General features: G+C 32.9%; 1 protein-coding gene across 33 annotated transcripts in view; it reads left to right on the top strand.

Annotated features, from left to right (window-relative positions):
• LOC122504029 (myosin heavy chain, muscle) overlaps positions 1–19,621 on the top strand; it is a 45,821-nt gene that overhangs the window by 17,128 nt on the left and 9,072 nt on the right. For 4 of the 33 annotated variants that reach the window (XM_043614878.1, XM_043614900.1, XM_043614879.1 and 1 more), the window contains exons 8-15: positions 4,509–4,646; positions 6,810–7,079; positions 10,692–10,862; positions 12,629–12,808; positions 12,881–13,299; positions 15,053–15,173; positions 16,117–16,380; positions 18,219–18,428. In XM_043614878.1, the coding sequence (XP_043470813.1) occupies positions 4,509–4,646; positions 6,810–7,079; positions 10,692–10,862; positions 12,629–12,808; positions 12,881–13,299; positions 15,053–15,173; positions 16,117–16,380; positions 18,219–18,428 (1,773 nt within the window). Of the gene's footprint in view, positions 1–3,484; positions 3,589–4,508; positions 4,647–6,809; positions 7,080–7,368; positions 7,540–9,006; positions 9,178–9,676; positions 9,848–10,691; positions 10,863–12,628; positions 12,809–12,880; positions 13,300–13,804; positions 13,923–15,052; positions 15,174–15,598; positions 15,717–16,116; positions 16,381–18,218; positions 18,429–19,621 lie in introns of all 33 variants that reach the window. The other 29 variants (XM_043614867.1, XM_043614869.1, XM_043614876.1 and 26 more) reach the window with 17 other exon arrangements.

The following is a 19,621-nucleotide window of genomic DNA, read 5'->3' as shown; positions in this document are numbered from 1 at the left end:
GTAACGATTACTTTATAATGATCTGCTGGTACAACAAGGAGGAAAAGCATCATCCATTGATACAGTTAGATCAAAATCTTTGATTATTGCAACATCTCTTGCTGAATAATGATTTTGTTTTGATTTTATCAGTTGATAGTGATCTACTGATAAAACCAAAACAAAATCATTGTTTAGTTATCAAATAGGAGCTTAAGCATTAGCTTTTTCTGATATTTGAAGTAAATTTTTAAGTACTACAATAACTGAAACGCTGTTTACTGATAAAAGTAGAACAACACCATCATTGGCTGCTGTAACTATATCAAAAGCATCATCTACTGCTGCAACTTGTTCAAAACATTAAAATACTGCAACAACTCTTACTGTCTCATTATCTACTGCTGCAAGAAATTCAAAGTATTTAAATACTGTAATAACTCTTATTGTTTTATCTACTGTTCAAAGTAAAACAGAAGCATCATCGAATGCTGCAACTACATCGAAAGCATCATCTACTGCTGAAACTGCATTAAAAGCATCATCTATTGCTGCACTAACATCGAAATCATCATCTATTGCTGAAACTAAATCAAAAGCATCATCTGCTTCTGCAACTACATCGAAAGCATCATCTACTGCTGAAACTGCATTAAGAGCATCATCTACTGCTGCAATAAGTTCAAAAGCATTATCCATTTCTGCAACTAATTCAAAATATTTTAATACTGCAACAACTCTTACTGTATCTTTATCTACTGATGAAACTAATACAGAAGCATCTCCGACTGCTGCCACTACGTCAAAAGCATCATCTACTGCTACGACTGGAACAAAATCATCTACTGATGTAGCAGAAACAAAATCATCATCTACTGATGTAGCAGAAAGAAAATCATCATCTACTGCTGTAGCAGAAGCAAAATCATCATCTACTGTTGTAGCAGAAACAAAATCATCATCTACTGCTATAACTTTACCGAAATCATCGTTTACTGCGATAACAATTAGTTTATTATTATCCACTGGTAAAACTGGAACAAAATCGTCAGAACAAAATCAAACAAAAATCATCATCCACTACTAATACTGGATGAAAGTTCTCATCTAATGCCAGAGCAGAATTTTGAACTAATGCTGCTAATGTAACTTTGGGTATTGCCTGAACAAGAACAAAATCAACATCTTCTGCTAGTGTTGTAGCAAAAATTTCATCTGCGGGTAGAACAACAATATTTTCAATCTACTGGCTGAAGAATATTTTTATCTGCTAGCACAAGCACAACAACAATTCTTTTGTCCAGTATCACAACCACAACAATTCTTTTGTTCAGTATCACAACCACAACAATTCTTTTGTTCAGTACCACAACCACAACAATTCTTTTGTCCAGTATCACAACCACAACAATTCTTCTGTCCAGTATAACAACTACGACAATTCTGTGTCGTCTACTAGCACAACCACAACATATAATTCTTTCGTCTAATAGCATAACCACAACAACAATTCTTTTCTGTATTAGCACAACCACAACAACAATTTTTCCGTCTACTAGCACAACAACAACAAAATTTTCAACTATTCTGCTAACAATTTTAATTCTAACAATAATTTTCTCTATTATACACAAGAATTCTGTTTTCCATTTCTCTCTACTTCTGTTTCAGCTTCATCCACAAAAAGCCTTATTCTCTCTTCTTACAGCGTCACATGGCCTTTAACTTCGACTCTATTTCTATCACTATATCTCTATTCTCTATTTTCCTCTTTTTCTCTTCTTTAACTTAAATTAAATATTCATTTCAGCAAAAGACTCTTTTTCTATCACTTTCCTCTTATCTTTATCATTTTCAGTAAAAAAGACTCTTTCTATCACTTTCTTAACTTTTTCTATTAAAAAAAAATAACTTCTGCAGGAAGGAAAATTTGGTGCATTGCTTTTTTTCTCAATGAAAAAAATTATTTTGCACCATTTTTTCATTTAATCACTGCAATTAAATCGCTGACCGAAAGCTGATAGCCCTTTTGCCTGATGCGTTACAACACTTCCACCCCCCCCCCCACCTTTTTCTTCTTGAGTTTTAAAAACAAAAAAAAAACAAGTACCTATCACAATGCCACAGAAATGTTATTCCTGAGCAACCGGATTGGCGACTACTTCTACATTAGCCAGGGTAAGACGAGAATTCCCGGTGTCAACGACTCTTCAGAAATGGAAGAAACGGACGTAAGTCCATGTTTCTAATTCTGCGGACACCTTTGACATTCGTATATCCCTTAATCTTCCTCATGGTGATGGAGAAAAAAAAATTATTTCTAATGTTCCTTTTGCAAAAAAAAAAATTATTTCCCTAAAGAGGGGGGGAGAGGGGGATATTATTTTTGGTAAAAAATTAAAATTCGAATAAACAGGAGGGATTTTTTTTTCTTTTTTTTTAATTCAAAATATTGAACGTATTATTGCTAGAGACGAAGAAAAAGGGTGTTACGAATGATTTTGAGGAAGATCCAAAATGCAGTCCTCGCCCCCCGCCGCACAGCATCCTGCTATAACCAACCGCATGCGGCTGTCGCTGTCGGGGGGCGGGAGAAAAACATTTTCCGACCAAAAAAACAATTCAAAATTTTGCAAAAAAAACACTGTTTTCTCGTGACAAATTCTCTGAAAACCCGCTCTCCGATCAGCTCTTCCAAAAAAACAAAAAAAAAATTAGTACAGGAACGTCATTTTCTTTTCCCTTTAACTATATTGGAAAGATTTCTCGGAAAGGGCACCCCTTACCATACTGGACAATATTGGATCTAAATAAAAATTCCAATTGTATGCCGAATTAGAATCGAAATTTTTTAAACAAAATCTTGAAACAAAATTTTCTGATTTACATTTATGAAAATAAATTTTTGCCAAAATATTCGATTTATTTCCGATTAACTTCCGCAACTAAAACTCCAAGGGAAACTGACCGTCGAATCTTTCCAAATTTCGTTTTATAAAAACCTGTTTTCTTAATAATTGTGGACACTCACAAAAATTATAAACAATGTTTCTTTGTTTGGTATTTTTCTCTCTTAATTCTCCATTTGGTGAAAATTATTTCCGCAAATGTAAGAAGTGAAAATTGCATAAATGACTAAATTATTTATTTCGAACATGATTTTTCAATAGGTTTCATTGTCAACGGAATATAAAAATTTTTGTTGGTCTAATCATTAAAATTTTTAGCGTACATCATCAATCATCCATCATGATCATGATCATCATCATCGTCACCATCATCATCGTCACCATTATTATCATCATCATTATCGTCATCATGATTATCATCGTTATCATCATGATCGTCATGATCATCATCATAATCATCAATAATCATCATATTTTCTTGAATAAATTCCGATGAGCTGCTGTACTTTATATTTCCTGTTTACTCTATCATCATCAATGAAGAAAAAAAAATTAGAAGAAGAAAAAAATTTAATTTTTTTCCATCTTTTCCGCAGACATGTGTTACTTATCGAACGACATTTACGACTATTACAACGTGTCCCAGGGAAAAGTAACAATCCCCAACGTTGATGACGGCGAGGAATGTACTCTAACGGACGTAAGTCCCTTAAAAGAAAAACCCTTCATCATTTTTTTATTTCTATTTCTTTAATTCCAAATTCCTTTTTTTTTCTTTCTAGTGTTTTCCACCCCCGACCCCATAAAATTTGTCGATTTTTGGAAAATTGTTACTTCTCCAAAAAAACAGAACCCAAATATCGACTATATTTACCAAAATGAAAGAAAAACATTTTTTTTTTGGTCATGTTTGTGAATCCTGAAGAAAAAGATACTTCGAAAAAAATTCCCTTCTCCTTTTGTAATGCGGTTATTTTTCAATCCTCTTTCTTTAGGTAGTAAACATTACTACCCTGTATGGGGGGGAAATTTTTATATTTTTAAAAAGCAGATCGAGAAATGATGCCAACATTTTCCAGCATGAAAGATCAGAATGGTTTTTCTAGAAGCAAGAAGACTTGCCATTAAAAAAAATAGAGAAAGAAAAATCGGTTCGTACTGTATAAACAAAGAAACGAATACTATTTTGTTTTACTTTTTCTCTAATTGAAAAAAAAAGAAAATGGAGCTCAGGGAAGAAGCGGCTATTTAACACGAGCTATGCTTCAGCTTCGCTCTCTGCGCTCATTGTGTAAAGAAACGTCTTTTTTTTTGTTGCAACGAGTGAAAAATTTCCTTCTCCAAATGAAGAAAATTTGAAACTCCTTCTAAAGCTTCTTCAAAAAAAAAAAAATGTCTACGTCTTGCTTACTTTGTCCGTCTGCTTGCTATCTTGCTTTCTTTTTTTAATCCGCAAATATTCACAACTTTTTTTCTTTCTGCTATCGAAATACAGAAATGATAAAATTCAATTTCATTTCTGTTATTTCGTTTTAAATGTCCCAATTTTTTCGGATCCAAATTTAATTTGGATTAACATTTTTTCGAATGATGATAATGATAAATTTTGTTTCCTTGTAGCAAGCCTTCGACGTTCTTGGATTCACCCAGGAGGAGAAGAATGATATTTACAAGATCACTGCCTCTGTGATGCACATGGGAGGAATGAAGTTCAAGCAAAGGGGTCGAGAAGAACAGGCTGAAGCTGATGGCACTGAAGTATGTATTAAAACAACAATTTGTTGTCAATTTTTTCGTTTGACAACTTTTGATGGAAGACCATGACAACTCGGGTTTGTTTTAGAAGACACAAAACGACGAATTAAAGTTCGAATAAATTTTGGGTTATAGTTCAGGTTTATGGGTATTTAGTGAGAGTTTTTGACCATGCTTCCTAATTTTTGGCAGTTTTTAAAAGTTTTGGTTTAGAGTCTAAAATATTTTTGATGATTAACGAATGTTTTGGGTCGTGATCAACAATCACGACCTAAAGTTTTTGGAAATGATCCATAATTTTTGTTGAATACCTAGAAATTTGGGTGATAATCAAAACCATTTGGGTAATTTCCAAAAGCTTTGTATCATTGTCCAAAATTTTTTATGGTTAACGAAATTTTGGTGTCGTGGTCAACAATTTTGACTAGTTGCCGATTGTCAAAATATTCAACATGAATGTTTTGAATAGTAACCTAATGTTTTGGATAGTAACCGAATGTTTTGGATGGTTTTGGATACAAACCAAATGCTTTGGGTCATTACCAAACATTTTTAATGATGATCCAACATTTTGGGTGGTTATCTAAAGTTTTTAGTCATCATCCACATCTTTGTATGATATCCAAAATTTTTTGGGTGCTTAACTAATGTTTTGGGTCATGATACAAAAATTCAGGTGGTTACCACAATTTTTGGGTCGTTACCATAATCTTTTATTCATGATTCACAGTTTTTGGAAAGTTGCAATACAAAGTTGTGATACAAAATTTTTGGTCGTTGCCTAATGCTTTTAGTCATGATCCACATTTTTGGATGATTACCTAATGTTTTGGGTCGTCATCCACAATTTTGGATCGTGACCTTAAGTTGTTAGTCCTGATCCACAAATTTAGGTGGTAACAAAAATTGTTAGAGTGTTTAACTAACATTTTGGGTAATCAACTGCAATTTGGATCATAATTCACAATAAGTTGGTTACTGGAATTTTTGGTGTTGTAATCTACTATTTTGGGTTGTTACCATAAATTTTTAGTCATGATCCACAGATTTTGGGAAGTTGCAATAAGTTATAGGTCGTGATCCAAAATTTTTGGTCGTTGTCTAAATCTTTTAGTCATGATCCACATTCTTGGTTGGTGTCCCAAATTTTTTGGGTGCTTAACTAAGGTTTTGGATCATGATCTACAATTTCTGGTGGCTACTAGAATTTTTGGGTTGTAGTCTATAATTTTAGAGCAGTTACCAATTACCATAATCTTTTAGTCATGATCCACAATTTTGGGTATTTGCTAAAACTTTCGGGTCATGATCTACAATTTTGGGTCTTTATGATAATTTTACGGTTATGATCCACAATTTTTGGTGTTTACTTAAAAGTTCTGGATCATCATCCACAATTTTGTTCCGTCACTTGAACATTTGTATCTTAATAGACATTTTTGGGTATTTACTTAAACTTTTGGGTCATGATCCACAATTTCAGGTGGCTACTAAAATATTTGAGTTGTAGTTTAAAATTTTAGGGCAGTATCTATAATCTGTTAGTCATGATCCATAGTTTTGGGTGTTTTCTAAAAGTGTTGGGTTATGATCCACAATTTTGGGTCGTTACTTAAAGTTTTTAGTCACAATTCAATATTTGGGTAGTAACCAAATTACTGAAATTTTTGGTGTTGTAATCCACAATTTTGCGTCGTTACCTAAAGTTTTATGTCATAATCCACATCTTTGGATGCTGTCCGAAATTTGTTGGAAGGTAATCTAATGTTTTGGGTGATGATAAAAATTTCAGGTTGTTACCGAAACTTTTGGGTTGTAATCTACTATTTTGGGTCGTTACCATAATCTTTTAGTCATGATCCACAGTTTTGGATCTTTGTAAATAGTTATGGGTTGTGATCTACATTTTTGGGTGGTGTCCCAAATTCTTGGTTGGCTACCATAAGTTTAGGGTCATGATGTACAATTTTGGGTTGTTATCAAATGTTTCGTTTTCGATGGAAAATTTTTGGTGCTTATCTAAAGTTTTCAGACAGATTATTAATTTTTGAATGGCTATCTATCCCAAAAGCAAAGTTTGCTTACAAACCCAAAGTGTCATGATATTCCACCCACCAAGTGAAAATTTATTGCTAACTAATTCTTTTTCTTTGTCGTCAATTATAGGAAGGTGACCGTGTTGCTAAATTGCTTGGTGTCGACTGCACAGACTTGTACAAGAATTTACTCAAACCAAGAATCAAGGTCGGTAATGAATTCGTCACCCAAGGACGTAATAAGGATCAGGTATCCTATTCCGTTGGTGCCATGTCAAAGGCCATGTTTGACAGAGTCTTCAAATGGTTAGTCAAGAAGTGTAACGAAACCCTAGACACCAAACAGAAACGTCAACACTTCATTGGTGTACTGGATATTGCCGGTTTCGAAATCTTCGACGTAAGTTAACCAATTAAATTACTTTTCTAAATTCTAAAAATTATTTTTGTTCTAAAGTGTTATTTTAGTTCTAAAAATTATAATTCTAGTTCTAAAAATTATTTTAGTTCAAAAATAAGTGGTAAAAATTGATTTTAATTATATCCAAAAGAATTAACAGGAACACCCCCCCAAGTAGGAGATGGTTGTAATCAAAATATTTTACTATATTCACTGATTTCTTTGACTTTAGTGATGGAATTGACAAATTCCATTCTTCTTTTTTTTAAATCAAATCCAAATTTTATAGTACAACGGTTTCGAGCAACTTTGTATCAACTTCACGAACGAGAAATTACAACAATTCTTCAACCATCATATGTTCGTTCTTGAACAAGAGGAATACAAAAAAGAGGGAATCAATTGGGCGTTCATTGATTTTGGCATGGATTTACTAGCCTGTATTGAACTTATTGAAAAGGTTAGAGTTCACTCTCCCAATTTCCTTGGAGAGAAACCCCCCTTAGAACCTTCTTTTTTACCCCTTCGGCAAAAATAATTAAAAACAAAATTATTTTTGTCTCACCCAAACAACTGTACCTAGTGTTTCAATTTTTATGACCCTATCCATTGCGCTCAAGTTTTGTAGAAACTTTGTAATAACTTTGCAAAGTTGAACAAATTAGAAGATTTCTTTCCCCTATTTCTCCAAATGATGTATTTAATGTTTTGATGACATTTTCCTTTCTTGTAAATTAATCCATTCCTGATGGATGTGGAAGAAGTTTTTTCTGTAAATACATGCCAACTAGGGAAGAGAATTTACGAGCTAAAGGTAGGAGAAGTTTTAATGAGTGAACCCCAATATAAGCATGATACCCTATACCTTTAATTTCTATACAGATTTTAGAGGTATCTATAGACATTCCCTATAAACAACGATCCTTTGATTTAGACCCTAAACGACGGTTTTTACCGTTTGTAATCTACGGTTTTTAAATGTAAACTCTCCAAAGTCCCATACAAAAAATTGGGATAAAATAGAATCCTTTTAGTACCACCAATACCATCATTATCATCATGATCAGCAGATGCAGCAGCAACAACAAGAAATAACGAACAATAAAAACAGTGGACTTCACCTTTTGGAATCATCATAGTGTTTGGTAGATGACAAATTTCTAAAAACCGTTCTCTGAAGAATGAGACGGCAACAGGTCGTTTCTACTTTTTTCAAAGAGTACCTACACAAAAATTAAGTGAACGACCTGCAGAAATTTGCAAACTTAGATTAACCATGATTTTTGAAAACAATTTTTATGGGGTTAGGGTCAGTCAGTCTTCATAAAACTTTAGTAATTGGTATAAATTTTATTAAAATCTATCGAATAGTTTTCGAGTTAAAATGGTCATAGACTTTGAAAATAGTTTCTAGGGAAAGGGTCTCAAAGCCCTAGATACAATAAATTTGGGAACGAAGTCTATAAGAGAGAAAAGGATAGAGATATTCTTGTGTCCTCTTCTATCTCATGCACCACGTTCCCGAAGTTATTGTACTTAGGGTTTTAGAACCCTTTATCAAAACATAACTTGTTTGGAAACTATAGAGACATACAGGTAATTGCATAAGTGCTATCCTTTCGTTATTGAAAATTCAGACTGAACCCTAACCCCTTAAATAAAATTTTTGAAAAATAGAACCCCTAGACTATACTGTTTGACAAAAGGAAAAAATTCTTTTTCCTCAAAAAGGCAGACCCTTTTTTATCTCTTTTCTTCCCCCTAAAAAATTCTCATATGAGAAAGAAAACAATTTTCTTTTCTGGTAAATATAAAAGACGCGATGAACGACGTTTTTAGTTATATTTTTTTGATCATCATCCCAGACAGAAATAAAAAACAAAGAATAAAATTTTGATTACTGTCTATTTGACCTTTGCTCGAACAGTTTAACAGCTTCGAGCAGCTCTGCATCAACTTCACCAACGAGAAATTGCAGCAATTCTTCAATCATCATATGTTTGTCCTCGAACAAGAAGAATATACGCGTGAGGGCATTGAATGGGCATTCATTGACTTTGGCATGGATCTCCTCGCATGTATCGAACTCATTGAGAAGGTATTACCGAGAACCAAAAAAAAGCAAATGAGACATGAAAAAATATTGACAAGATCAAGCTAAATGATCTTGGAGATGAGCAAGAGCTGCAAAAACAAAAAATTGCAATATTGATCTAACGCTTTTATGTTTATTCAAGTGATCGTCCACTGTTTTCTTATACTACTTTGTCTTTTGTCCTCTTATCTTATTTTCGTGCAAAACAAATTTTTTCGTATCGATATACAAAATGATACGAATACCTCCTGAAATACTCTAGATCCGTATCCCCCAACAAATATCACATCCACTCTCTAAAAATGCTGCTTTATCTATTCGCCAATCCTCTTACCAAACAGGTTCCGAAACAATCTGGAATTATAAAAATGGTCCCTCAAAGAAAAAAAGCCTATATCTGTTCCTGAATTTACACTCTACCCAAAAAACAAAAATCATTACAAAAAAAGATTCCATCCTTCACTGTGTCTGTTTCTTTTTTGCATTTGCCTTTCACGAATAGTTCAACGGCTTTGAGCAACTCTGCATCAACTTTACCAACGAGAAATTACAACAATTCTTCAATCATCATATGTTTGTACTCGAGCAAGAAGAGTACAAGAAAGAAGGCATTGAATGGGCCTTCATTGACTTTGGCATGGATCTCCTCGCTTGTATCGAACTTATTGAAAAGGTATCAGTACACAATGAAAAAGAACCCAGCTATGCCAAAAAACAAAAATCAAGAAAAACCACCAGAAGGAAAAAAAACTGATTGCGACAACAATTTTTATTTTGTTTTGATGTTTGTTGGAATGAAGAAAAGGTACAATTTCGACTTCATACCGGTTTTCTTTTCTCTTCTCATCCATTCCTCATTTTTCAATTACCATTTTTTTGCGTTCTCAATCATATCAAAGAGCGTGACATGAACGCAATAATCCTTATTCCGAAATAAAGAAACGGAAATCCGTTTCTCTCATGTGGGTAAAAGGTTTGGGGCATTGACTATCTCTTGTGAACCTTGGAGACAACCTACATAAATACCTAGCAAAAAAGCACTAAAAAAGTGTTCCTTAACCTCTTAAAAATAAATTTAAAACGGCACAAAAAGTGTCATTTAACCAGGACAGTCATAATCCTGGTCATTTCCATCAGACCATCTCGAACAACCGATACATAATTCCTAATAACAACTTTCTTTTCACAGTGACCATTCACATTCTTCAATTTTCGACAATTACAGGTACATTTCGTACAAACAAATTTTACGAAAACTTTTGGAATGTTTTCAAGACATTTAGAAACATACCAAAAGAAATCAAGAAAAAATTCAAAAAGCAAATAATCAAATAGCAAACAAATCAATAAAAAGTAAAAATAGCAAATATTGTTTTGCTTCTTCTTATTCTATGTTCAATTCAAAATCGAAAAAAAATTGATTCGAAAATTGAAGGATAACATCATATGGCAAACAAAGCAGTAAATTGACAGCTGTTGCCTCTCTTTTTTTTGTTTTCATCATCCTGCACGAACAGTTCAACAGTTTTGAACAACTATGCATCAACTTCACCAACGAGAAGTTGCAGCAATTCTTCAATCATCATATGTTCATCCTTGAGCAAGAAGAATACACTCGCGAGGGCATTGAGTGGACATTCATTGACTTTGGCATGGACCTTCAACAAACAATTGATCTCATTGAGAAGGTAGAAGAAGTCTGAAACAATTTCCAATCATTCGCAAAAAAAATACAATCAGAAGGAAATGATAAACAGACCAAGAAATAAGCTACTTGTATTCAGTAGAATCGAAAGCATTTTTCAGCATGCAACTTTCGATAAGCAAAACAAACAAAAAAAGCATGTGACTAACAAACTTTTATTTCAGATTCAAAAATTATACCATCAATTCTTTTTATCTACTCTATTTTCTTTTTGTGATTTGAAAAAAAACTGTTTGTTGTGTTTCTTGGCATTTTTTTCCTTTTTCTAATTCCGGCTCAGTTCAATGGCTTCGAGCAACTATGCATCAACTTTACGAACGAAAAACTACAACAATATTTCAATCACTTCATGTTTGTTATTGAACAAGAGGAATATGAACGACAGGGTATACCCTGGGTTTTTATTGATTTTGGTATGGATTTACAACCGACCATCGAACTCATTGAGAAGGTAATGTACGCTAATTAACAAAAACAAACCGCAATGTTTTGATGTGAATAACAAAAACGCCTTGCTGGGCTTGCTTGTATCCTTCTGATTATTATTCTCCTAAGTAAAATTTACCACTTTTACGGAACTGCATTTTTTGGCGACACTCAAAAATTCAAATTCGTACATTGTGGACCTAATTCTTGATGATTTTCATCAAGTAATGTTGCATTCTTCTTTTATCGAAAGGATTAACAATTCTTTGTTTTTTTTAAATTTAACTTTACGAAATAGAAAAAATTTGGAAATTCATCCGATAATCTAGAAGATGCACAAACTGTTGTTAAAGAAAAGGGAACTAAGAGTAGCGGCGTTTTCATAGCAATCAAGCAATAGTAATTTTTAATTCTAGAAAAACATCTTTAATTTCAGAAACATTATCAGTAAATTGTCAGTAATCCGTTAATTTTTAATCATAATTTGTAATTCTAGAAAGATATCTAATTTTAGAAAAAATGTTTAATTTTTTGGGTCGTAATCTTATTTTTTTAATCACAAAATTTCGGGTGGTAACAAATAGTTATGGGTCATAATCTATCAATTTTATGGTTTATCTTAATCCAAAAGTTTTGGGTCATGAACCCAATTTTTGGGATGTTACTAATAGTTTTGGGTCGTTATCCCCAATTTTAGGTTATGGCCTTAAGTTTTTAGTCCCGATCCACATATTTTGGTGGTAACAGAAAATTTTGGGTATTTACTTAAAGTTTTAGTTTATGATCCACAATTTTAGGTGGCTACTAAAATTTTTCGATTGTTGTCTAAAATTTTAGGGCAGTTACTTATAATCTGTTAGTCATGATCCACAATTTTAAGACGTTACCTAAAGTTTTAAGTCATGATTCACAAATTTAGGTGGGAACCAAAATTTTTGGCTGATTACCTAAAGTTTTGTGTTATGATGCAAAATTTAAAGTTGTTACTAAAAGTTCTGGGTCTTAATCAGTAGTTTCAATTACGTAATTCATTTGATCAGTTATAATAACGATGATATATTTCATTACTTAACAGAAAAAATCAAAGGCTAATGTCATTGTAGATCGCAAACTTACCACCAGTAAATTATTACATTTTTATAATTAATTCTCGTAGCGTCAATAAGTTAATTTAAAACCGTTATTATTCTCAAAATGAACGCCAAAGTAAAAACAAAAATAGTAGAAAACGCTGCTCTTGGAAATTGCTAGACTCAAAATTTGTTTATGAAAAATTTGCTCTATCTAACCTTCCTTTTCTCTTCTTCCTCCACAAAAAAATAGCCCATGGGTATCCTCTCCATCCTTGAGGAAGAGTCTATGTTCCCGAAAGCCACCGACAAGACCTTCGAGGAGAAATTGAACAACAACCATCTTGGCAAGAGTCCTAACTTCTTGAAACCAAAACCACCAAAACCAGGTCAACAAGCTGCTCACTTCGCTATTGGCCATTATGCCGGAAACGTAAGTTGGAAAAGAAAAACGATTTGTAATTAATTTCTTATAGCCGGATATTTATTCGACTTTGTTTTTTAGGTACCATACAATATCACCGGTTGGTTGGAAAAGAATAAGGACCCGTTGAACGACACTGTTGTCGATCAATTCAAGAAGTCAACTAACAAACTTTTGATTGAGATCTTTGCTGATCATCCTGGACAATCTGGTGGTGGTGGCGGTGATGCCGGTGGCAAGGGAGGACGTGGTAAGAAGGGTGGTGGCTTCTCCACTGTATCATCATCCTACAAGGAACAACTTAATAACTTGATGACAACTTTGAGAGCCACTCAACCTCACTTCGTACGTTGTATCATTCCCAATGAATTGAAACAGCCAGGAGTCATTGATTCTCACTTGGTCATGCATCAATTGACCTGTAACGGTGTACTTGAGGGTATCCGTATTTGCCGTAAAGGATTCCCCAACAGAATGAATTATCCCGACTTCAAACTGCGGTAAGTTTTCAATTTTTTTTATCAACTAAGTTCCAATCGTAGATACCAAATATTATGATTAGTTTTGTAATTTATGCTTTGAATTTCAAAGTACATGTAGCATTGATAATAAATGCTGCACGTTCCCTTTGAAGATCCAGAGCCTAAATTAGGTTCATATTAGACTATTACTATTATTAATTATTAATAGTTTTGTTAGTATTATTATCCGTACAAGGGAAAAATGTTAGTGCACCAGTCGAGAAAATACCTAACTTTTGGATTAACAGTAAATCTAAATCGGTATAGATTTCGAAAAAGTTTGAGTCAGATGCTCTTGAGAAAAAACGGTATCTAATAATCCAAGTAGCATCCTACTACTTGGGAATTGATGGTCCACCAACATTTTCTCTATGCTATATTTCTAGAATATTACAATTACAAAAATTAAAATAAGTCCACTGAGGTACATGCAGTTAGAGTCTAGAATTAAAAAAGTGAACCCTTTTTCTTTATGCGCGAACAGTTACCTCATCTTAGCGCCGGCACTAATGACGGCAGAAAAGGATCCAAAAATAGCAGCAGCCAAATGTTTCGATTCTATTGGTCTCGATCCAGACAGCTACAGGATTGGTCATACAAAGGCTAGTTTCACTTTCCCCAAAAGACCCCAAAGTGGAACATCATTAATTTGCAAGAATGATTGTTCCACCGAACTGTTTTCTACCCCTCGTACAATTGACAACCTTTGTCTGGATTATTGACCACTTTTATTAATTTTATCCCATTTGATAACATTTTTGAAGTTTTACACCCCGTTTTGAAAATTGTATCCCCTTTGGAATTAATTAATTGTGACCCTTTAGATAAAAATTTATGAACTTGATTCCATTAGGATTGTTACCCTTTCGATTAAACCCACTGACTTGAGTTTGTTTCCCTTTGAACCCCTTGGACTAAATTTTATTAGATTTATTACCTGAAGATTGTTTCCATGTAAATTACCCTTTAGAGTAACTTTTGTAAGTATGATGCCTGTTGAATCGTTACCCCGTAGATTGGATTTTATTAGATTGTTTCCCTCATTACTGTTTCCTTTTGTATGCTATCCCTTAACTTTCATCCTAGAAGAAAATATACAAGTAAATGGAATCCATTCAGATGTTCTGCAATAGTTTTGGGTCCATTTAGGTGTTTTATATTCAAATACTTTCCATTTAGATGGTTTCTATTTAAATGTTTTTCGTTTAGATGGTATGCATTCAGATGGACATAAGGTTCGATGTCCTTCTATATCTATTTATATCCATCTGGATGATTTCCTTATGACTCGTATCAATTGGGACATTTCTTTGATAAACCTACTAAGCCCAATTTGGACGGTAACCATTTGGGTAATTTTCGCTTAAATCCAATTGAAACAAAGAGACTGAATGGCCTAATTCCCAACACCTCCCTTTAGAAGTATTATAGTTCCTGTCCAATAAATCTACTCTCCTGTAGTTAATCCCTACATGGTTGTTTTTCTGTATAAATTGTTCCCCCCTTTTGAAATGTAATCCATTGTAGCTAGCAAAAAACCAAATTCCGTAGCAGAGCGACGAAGCAACCTGGAGACTGAAAATAAGCTATTGGAGGAAATAAACTCTCGTTACCCTAAGTGATGCCACTTATCTTCCAAGACCCCCTAAAACAAATCCAACAAGTTTTCGTAGAATCCCAAACTAATAAATGAATTCGCCCTTTTTTTGTGCGTGACCCACACCAACTTTAGGTACAAAATCTTGGCACCAGCTGCGGTCGATGCAGCCGCTGGCGATCCAAAGAAGGCGGCCGCTGCTGTTTTGGAATCATCCGGTTTAGACAGCGATCAATACCGTCTTGGACATACCAAGGCATGATTTTTCCGAATCCAATCATTTTTTTACTGTTTATTTATTGATATCCAATGATTTTTAGCTTGTAACAACCACTAGCCACTAGACAGGCTCTGCTGATCATAGATTCCGCAAATCCGGAACAACCGGCAATGAATCATGTTTTATAGTATTCCCCATGTAGCTAATCACATGTTACTACTGATCCCAGACGGCAAATTATAAAGAAAAAATCCTAATTGCAAAAACTACTACTAAAAGTATTAATAAATTATTTGCCCTCTGGAATCAAAGTCTAATCTAATGAACCAAGTAGATTAGATTCGTTATATTAAAAAGAAACATAGAAATCCGCAATTCTCCACTGGACATCAAAGAATGCAAAAAAATCTATAACACTTTTTTCTGTTGTTTTCCTTTTTATCCTGCGCGCACAAAAACAGATACAAAATTCTGTGCGCCAACAAAGTAAAAGACAACATGGATCCTCAAAAAGCTGCTGAGATCATCCTTGAGGCAGCCAATGTCCCTACTGAGCAATACCGTATGGGTCGTAGTAAGGTACAAGACACCTTCGACTCTGCAATCGCCAAATTTTTCATTTTTTTCAAAGTTGCATTTTCTCAGATTTCACTATCTAGTGAGATTAAAAAATTTCTAATAAAAAGTCTGATAAAATGTCAACCAGAAAATTTGTTGCTAACAAGAAATTTGTTTTAGTGTGAGAATTCCGTTTTGCTTTCAAGTCACTAAAAACTTGTGCCAAAACGAAAACAAAATTCGCAATCATTAATATGTGTGTTTTTTTAAAAATCCTAGGAAAAGATCAATCTTAATATTAAGTAACCATTCCAAATAGCATGATTCGCATGAAAAATAACTAAACAAAACGATGTATACCAAAAAAAATTGGTATTTTGTGATGAAACAATTTTGGAATTTGGAAAATATAAATTATCAGGTATTCTTCCGTGCTGGAGTCTTGGGTCAAATGGAGGAATTCCGTGATGAACGTCTAAGCAAGATTCTCTCATGGATGCAAGCCTTTATGAGAGGTTACTTGGCCCGTAAGGACTACAAAAAATTGCAAGAACAACGCTTGGCCCTTCAAGTTGTACAACGCAATTTGCGTCGTTACCTTCAATTGCGCACATGGCCATGGTGGAAGTTGTGGATGAAGGTCAGACCCCTTCTCAATGCAACTCGCATCGAAGACGAACTTGCCGTGAGTATTTTCAAATTGACAAATATTTTAACATTCACATCTCTATAATTTAATATCAAAACTAGCGAAGAAACCACTCTATTTTGGCGAATCGCCAGATAAATGAAAATTTAACTAGCTCGCAGATGTTGTAAATTAAATCATTCACAATGTGTGTTGACAATTTACAAAAAGTTAAATTTCAAATGTGATAAAATTTAACATGACAATTTGAAAACAAAATCTTTAGGAGCAATGAACTATTATTTTTTTTAAGATTACGTAATGGAATTAGAATTTTTCTTCTTTTTTTTTACATCTGACTAGTAATTATAGTTTTCGCGTGCCAACATTTCTAGAAATAATTTCTATGTTCCACGACATTTCTATTTTCGTCTATGCGTCCGATGAATTAAATTCAATTAATTAAGGCAAACTACGATTTTTTGTTTCGACTTTGAGTTCGTGGAAAGTTTCATTTCCTTTTGAATGAAATTAACAATCGATATTTTTTTCAAAATAAAATAAAAATTTAATTAAAACTACTGCAAATTTGGGAAATAAATATTTATTTTTTAACGGGTGCCTTCAATTAATGATTTTGGAAAAAAATTGTTTTTGATTCTAAGAAAATATTTTCCTGATTTTTTTAAATTTCTTTTTTAGATTAAGAATTTTTTTTACGATTTGGTTTTCCAAAACCCCCGTTTAACGGGGGGAAGCTGCATTTTCGGTTCCTTTCCTTGTATTTCTCCTCACTTGAATTCCAGGTCCTTTTCGCATCTTTCTCCTCACTTTGATTTTCGGTTCCTAGAAAAAAATTCAATATTACTTAAAAATAACTTTATATCAATACTGCCAGTAAAGCTACACTGTCCCATCCATTCGATTTCGCCCCAATCTACTTTAAAAACCGCAACGAAAACTAATTACCGAATAAAGTCAAAAAAATCTGATGCATAAATACTGGAAACTTAAAAATAACCACGAACCATGTGAATCAACCGGTCCCACCCGCAACTATAAATTAACCGCGATATTTTTAAATCTGAAGTTTTTTTTTAATCAGAAATGGTAATTTAAAAAAAACTAAAAAAAACTTCACTGGAATCATTTTTGGAGAAGATTTACGTGATTCGTATTATTTTTAGATTAGCCCCCTTCCCTTCCCACCTCCCTCTTTCCAGTTGACGAAGATCGCGTTCCAAGATCGGTTATAAATATTCCGTAATTTTGGTCCAGTATAAATTTCACAAGAAATAGTGGTAGGAAAGATGAGAAATTCGCGACCCACGCAAAAAAGGAAGATTTCCGAAATAGAGAGAGAGAGAAAATTTCGCGGGTAGAAAAGTTGTGACTCTGGGAAATTTGTTACCAGTCTGGAAGACGTGCGCGCTACGATACTATACGACAAAAATTCTCTCCCCCTATTACTCCCCACCCTCTTTCTACTTAAAATCATCATCATTGACCAATCGTCGAGTGAATAGAGTTTATTTCTCCTCCTTTCTTATTTTAACCCCCCTCCCTCATCACTAATCCTCTCCCTCTACTTCTTTTTACATTAGCCTAAGACTTTTGATCGTCGTGCACTTTATTTTATAACTGAATTATCGAACGACACCCCAAAGAGGTGAAACCGCGTGAAAAAAATTAACACCGCAATTGAATTTTTATTTAAAAATTTTAATTTTATTTTAATTAACAAGTTAAGAAATTTATTATTTAAAAAAAAAGTTTCTTTTGGAAAATATTTGTAAAAAAAGAAAACGAACATTTGAAGTGGTTTTTCGCAAAAAAAAACAATAATAATGGAGGATCCAGTGAGCGATAACAAAATTTCTGAAACTGCCTTTCAGGAATTACAAGAGAAGGCAAAGAAATTCGAGGAATCATGGATTCGGGAGGAGAAAATGCGCAAAGAATTAGAGGAACTTAATACAAAATTGTTGGATGAAAAAACAACTTTGTTGAGACAACTCGATGGTGATAAGGGATCACTCGCTGAATATCAGGAGAAAGCATTGAAGTTAGGAGCTCAAAAGGCTGATCTCGAGTCACAATTAGCGGTAAGTTTTTTTTACTATTTATTTCTACAAATTTGATCCCAATTTTTCCTCTAAATAAAATTATTTTAAATAATTAAGTAAATAAATTAAAAAATATTTCTCTTTAAAAACCATTTTTTATACAAAAATTCCCAGTTCATATATAATCAACAATGCAATAAAAATTTGTCTCTCGTGGAAAATTCATCTAAATCGTGAAACTTAAATTCTATAAAACAAATTGTTTTATAGAATTTAAATTTGGTAGAGTAAAATTCCTTAAAAAGAACTTATTAAAAACAAAATTCCACCATAAAATGATATCTGAGAATTTTTCTAAAATTAAATAGTTCTAGTAAAATTAATTCCCATTTGAATTTAAAAAGTTTTTCTATAAATCCCTTCTCGAATCTAAAAAATTTGAGAATTTTCTCGTTTAAAAGTAAATTATCCTTCCTCACGAAAATTATATCATCTTACTTTGATATAATCATTCTAACTAAAATTGACTTGACATGAGAAAATGAATCGTTTTATGCACACGACACTTATGCTGTTCCACTATAATATTTTTGGGTTAAAATTTTTGGTTGGGTGATTCTCATAAACAGATATCTAAAATTAAGTAAATGAGAGAAGTAGTTTGCCCTCAAGATTTAAAATCCGTTGCGAATTGTAATTTTTTTGCAAGTAGAAGAAAGAGATAAAAATGTTTTCGTTTCGTTAAAAAAAATTGCCTCAAATTCCAAATGAAAAGAAGTAACGGAGGTGATGAGTGCATTAGTCAGTTGGGGAATATTTAGAAAGTGTGAAAATAATCGTCAAAAGAATTCAGTGGGTGGTGGTGAGATTTATTCCCCCAGAATTCACGTCTTAATCAAAATAGTCGCTATAAAATTACGCATCTTGATAAAATTTTTTTACTCATCCTACAAAAACTGATAGTTATAAATTTAGAATTAATTAGATAACTAATCATTTATTTTTAACTATAATTTGAATTAATTAAAATTAGTATTAATTAATTAGAATTTAGTAGTTGTTTAATAAGAATTATTTATTAATTATTCAATAATAGTTCTTAAAGAATTAAATAATTTGAATTAATTAGGAGTACTAAAAAATATTAAAAATTAATATTAAAAAATAAATTGATTTATTTATTTAAAATGGATTAATTGGAATTATTTAATTAGAATTGATTAACTGGAATT

This window comes from Leptopilina heterotoma, unplaced genomic scaffold (assembly GCF_015476425.1).
Source record: "Leptopilina heterotoma isolate Lh14 unplaced genomic scaffold, ASM1547642v1 Lhet_275, whole genome shotgun sequence".
NCBI classification, from domain to species: Eukaryota; Metazoa; Arthropoda; class Insecta; order Hymenoptera; family Figitidae; genus Leptopilina; species Leptopilina heterotoma.
This window is presented reverse-complemented; position numbering and strand designations above follow the sequence as displayed.